Source organism: Trametes versicolor (genome assembly GCF_000271585.1).
Source record: "Trametes versicolor FP-101664 SS1 unplaced genomic scaffold TRAVEscaffold_51, whole genome shotgun sequence".
Classification (NCBI taxonomy): Eukaryota; Fungi; Basidiomycota; class Agaricomycetes; order Polyporales; family Polyporaceae; genus Trametes; species Trametes versicolor.
The window spans coordinates 1-4,913 of NW_007360371.1; the positions used below are offsets into that span (position 1 = coordinate 1).

At 60.1% G+C, this 4,913-nt stretch overlaps 1 protein-coding gene across 1 annotated transcript; it reads right to left on the bottom strand.

Annotated features, from left to right (window-relative positions):
• Window positions 1–1,684: 1,684 nt before the first annotated feature.
• On the bottom strand, window positions 1,685–2,249 carry TRAVEDRAFT_78017 (uncharacterized protein; the record flags this gene model as incomplete). The annotated part of the gene is made up of 2 exons (XM_008047574.1): window positions 1,685–1,879; window positions 1,935–2,249. Coding segments are annotated over 2 exons (510 nt in total), but the record flags the coding sequence as incomplete, so codon positions are not given.
• Between the last annotated feature and the right edge of the window lie 2,664 nt (window positions 2,250–4,913).

Genomic DNA, 4,913 nt, shown 5'->3' on the forward strand with positions numbered 1-4,913 from the left:
CGATCGGATTCGCTCTGCACGCAGGCGCCCTCGGCTCGGACCGAGCTCTCTTTGGCTGCAACCGACTCGATAGATCGTCGCCTTGGGCGTACATATGCGCAGAGCACCGCCCACCGGCTGCGCATTCATGCGCGCGAGTGCGCAGCAGCGTAGGAGGCCTTCGAAAAGGCACAGCATAGCCCACATTGCGCTAACAACACCCTCGACAGCCTGCGGACCATCCTTCTTACACACGGACCGCCCTGCCAGGCTGCCGCCCATCAAAAAGATACGGCGCAGACCCCCCGGTAGACGAGCCCCGGCAAGGTAGGCTGTGCTTTCCGACCACATTGCGCGTCGCTCGAGGTCATGAGCAGCCTTTGTGGCGAGCATCACATCGCCGTCCGCAGTCGACGTATCACCTTCTCGCTACGCCGCGGTGGGCTAGACGATGGTATGAGGGGGTAGGGGTGCGGAGGTCTCCTATGGCAGCGTAGTAATTTGATCTTACAGAGGAGGCACCGGCGGGCGTTCATCAAGTGGCCGTACTCACCTTCGCTGCGGAGACTGCACGATCGACGCTGCCGCACGGTGCCAGGAACTATACCGCCTACGCGAGCACCGTGGCTTCACGACGCGGCGTATCTCAGATCATATGCACGGCGACTTCGGGATGTTGGTACGTGATTTTATGACTAGCGATAACATACATGGCTAATATCACCTTCAAGCTATGGCTACACCGCGATGGGCTAGAAGATGATGTACGAGGGGTGAGAGGGGACGCAGAGGTTCCTTGTGGAAACGTGATTTGATTCTGCGAGGCAAACTGACGTGTTCCGATAAACGGGTGGCGGCGATCCATTTCGACGTCGCTGCGACCCTCACTTCGAGACGTCGTGGGCTGCATAGATCCTCGGAGACGGCTCCGGATACCCGCCCAGGTCCCGCGGCGCGTCATGACACGGTAAGCGAAAGGTACCTCCGGGGCCCTTTAATCCTTGTTCAAGCCATCAAATATCCCGCAGCCTGCACGGTTGGCGCTATTGCGCGTCACTGGGACCGATCGACCTCTCGCACAGCGTTCAACGTCAAGCTTCGAGCGACGGCTGAGGAAGGTACACAAACCTGATGCCGCAGCACATCTCAGACCGTGGGCACAGCACCCTCGGGACGTTCGTACGTGAATTCATGACTGGCGATAACGTACATGCTCATACACACTCGCAGCCCGCCTGGCTAGCAGGGGGTACACTTCCTCTGTTTTCTCTCCATCAACTCTCTGCGTCACGCAATTCACGCGTCCTTGGCCCAGCTCACGGTGCGCTTTGAGCGCGACCCCTGTAGAGAACACTCGTCAGGATCGCGAACCCATGGACTTCAAGCACGGTGGACGTACGCGAATCTTTTCCTCGATCAGCTTCTTCAATGCCTCGAACTCCTTCAAGAGCTCCTCGTCGATCTGACTGGCGGTCTGAGTCTGCGAGGCGTTCGCCGCCGATGACGACGCCGACGCTGCGACCGAAGTGCTGGCAGAGGCGACGGCGGAGGATGACGCAGCCACGGAAGACGACGCAGCCGCGGCGCTGGTCGAGACGGCGCTAGCTACAGAGGAGGCCGCCGCGGAAGAGCTCGCTACGGACGACGTTGCAGCTTTAGTCGCCTTGGCGGCCTTCGTAGAAGTCGACGCAGCCGGCACCGAAGATGCGGCGGCAGCGGCGGTCGATTGGCTGTCGCCCTTGCCGCTGGCAGCAGCGGCCTGTTGGACGACGACGCAGTTGCCGAACCCGCCCGCGGTGGTGAACGAGACGAGGCACTTGTCCTTGGACGCGCCGCCGGCGCACGTGCTGCCCGCAGGGAGCTGCACGACGAGCTGCTGGGAGCCGTTGTCGTTCGGGTTCTGCGGGAATTCATATGGTGAGCCTTCGCACGCGCGGTACGATCTAGCCACTGACCTTGTCCCCGTTCTGCAGCACGTCGGCAGAGACGAACGACTTGCCCGTGCCGGTCGGGTCGACGAGGGCAGTCACCTGCCGCGAGCCGTCGATCCCTCCGTTGAAGTTGGTGATAGTGGCGACGAACGAGCCGTTCGCCGCCGCCTGCACGGCCGTCGAGGAGTCAAAGTTCTTCGCGATGTCGATGTTCCCGCACTCGCTGTTCTTCTGCGGGCGCTGCGCGTCGTTCCGCACGGGGGTGCCCTTGACGCCGAGGGCGGGCGAGATCGCTGCGTGCGCGTGCGCCTGGAGGGCGAACCCGAGGCACAGCGCAGCAGTGGCAATGACGCTCTTGTTGAAGATCATGACTGGGAGTAATAAAGCGACGTGTGTGGACGTAAAGCGTAGGAAGGAGTGGAGGTGCTGAGGAAGCGAGGGGGGAATGCCGGCAGACTACAAGTGTGAAGAGGATCCTGCCTCAGTACGTCGATACAGCCAGAGTGCACGATGGGGGGCCTCTCTCGCCCGCGCCCGTCCTTTTATTGATTCCCCCAGGCCAGGGCGCTTTGAAGCGTGATGTGGGTGCTTCAAGGGGGTCAATGACCTATGCAATTGAGACGCCACTGGCACCGGGATCAGTGCAGCAGCCCGCGCGCTCCGTTGCTACGGGCACCGTGTTTGCGCACCGGGGGCCCAATTGTGCACGTCCGACGGGCAAATACACCGCGCGCACGCACGTATTCGGAAGTCGTGGAGCTACTCCCATGAGGAGCCATGTGTACCCCAACGTCAGATGGGGTGGCGAGTTGGGCATCGCGCGGAGGGGTCGCGGGGGAGGAGGACGTGGTGGTTCGAGACGAGACAGGAAGATGCCGCGGCGAGCGTGCGGATCTCGGCTGCTCGAGTATCTCAGGACGATACTGGATCTCCCAGATGGATTCGCGGACTCTGCGTGGATGGTGAAGTCCTACTTGGTGACTGGTGAGTGCCATTAGTACTGGTTGCAGGCGGACAGAAGGCGGACATGGGCTGAGAGACACTTTTGCACCGTTGTAAAACCGACGTGGTCGCATTCAAAACTTCTACAGACTCTACTGAGGGGGTATATGCAAGGGACAAAGTTGTAGCATGGAGAACGAAGGAACGAGTGAGCAACTAGCTCTCGCACGCGCCCTCTGCACATCGTGGGCGTCTACTCGAATGTGGCGTGAATCCTGCGCCGCGCGTCCAGCTCTCTCTCTCCCACCTTCTCTCTTCTCCCTCGTGTGCGCGCGCTCCTGCTCTCTGGCGTTGCAACACGAAAGCGCGCTGTCCCTCTCTGTCGTCTGCAAGGCCGAGCAAGTGAGTAAGCGCACGGTCGGAAGCCAAGAACGGCAGTACGCACCCGCCGCACCTAGGCCTGTTCGCCCCGCAGAGGCCGCGCTCGCATCTTCGACTTGGCCGCCCTCAACTTTGTGCATGCAGGTCACCCAGCAACTCCGTGCGCACTCCGGGAAGCAGACAACACTGGGCGCGGGGCTGCCAGAGCACCGCTCGCGTGGATGCTCAGAATCGACCCGGGAGAGGCGCACCACTGCATTTTCAGCATCAGATCAGTTGGTGTTTGTCTCTATGAATGGTAAATGAGGTACGTACTTGTGCGCGTGAAAACCCGCGTGTATCCGACGGCTTCGTAGAGGTCGCGCGATCTCGAATTTGTCTGGGAAACAAAGTATACGTGGTGTGCCTTCCGGAGATGCGGGGACGTCCCGAGTGGCCGACCCGTACACTGTACCGACATTGCTTTCCCGTTTACTCGAGCGCGCGAGAAGACGGGAGAGTCGCACGAGGCACAGGAGGTCCACAATGGATGTACTTACGCTGCGCAAGGGAGACCGGCGCCTAAGTCGCTGCTTTCGAAACGAAATCGCGAATCGCAACTTTGCTTTGTGTCCGCCATGACCCCCCCTCTCTGACCCGCGCTCTTGCTCGCGTACATCCAAATGCCGCTATCTTCGTACCTCCACACGCACACACTCATCAGACAAGCAGCCGGAGAATGCAAGACATGGATCAGTACGTACCTTGTCATCATGCGTGCGACGACTCGTTCATCGTCCCTGGCCGGTGTTTGCTGCGCGCACTTCTGGCTCCCGAGCGCCCGTGCAGTATTCCCTCTTTTGCGCGAGCGAGGAGATACGGCTCGGAGTCGACTTCGCAGGAAATGGGCGCCTAGTACATCGGTGTTCCCGGTGCCGTGCCGCGGCTTCGTTGCTGCACTCCACCACCGTCGACCATCCATGCTTACTTGCTCGCACCCTCCGATCGCAGCCGCCCCCCCTGGTCAGAGTACAACCCTGTGCCGACTTGTCAAATGCGACATGTAGAGATGTATCGCAAAAATCGAGTTAGATGGAATATCTGTCACGGTACCATGCAATCAGTGCGTACCATGTCTCCGCGTTCTTTCCCGTTCTCTCTCCGCCGTCCTGCGCCGTTCTGGGAGCACATATATGAATGTGTTCCGGGTTACCCGGTCCCTTGTCATGCCTGGCCCTCCGCATTGCCACCGCAAATGCAGGTCCGGTGAGAGCTGCAGAATGAGGTTGGGCATGGCAGCGGAAGATGTGCGCTCCGGTCGAGTGCGTTGCCTCTGTTGCGGCAGAACGATCAGTTCTTGATACAATAGACATCTGGGAAAGGAAGCTTACCATCCCTCCGCTGCAGATTTCATTGCGCTCATTCGAGGACAATGAAAGAATTTGGAGAAGCCGGCCACGCACCTGAGCAACAGCACCATGCACTCCCTTCGGCCTCGAGGCCAACTCGGGCCTCGCCATCAGCGGTACGCTGTCGCACCATCCGTGTCCTTGTGTGCTTGACCTCGGGCAACAGGAGTGTGCACCGGAACTTGAAGGCTTTATGAAGCCTCTCTTCCGTCGGTGAGAGTGTCCGTCCTGGCTGCTTTGTGTCAACCACATCGGGAGAGTGTGCATGTGCTCACATACCTCTCAACTGCCA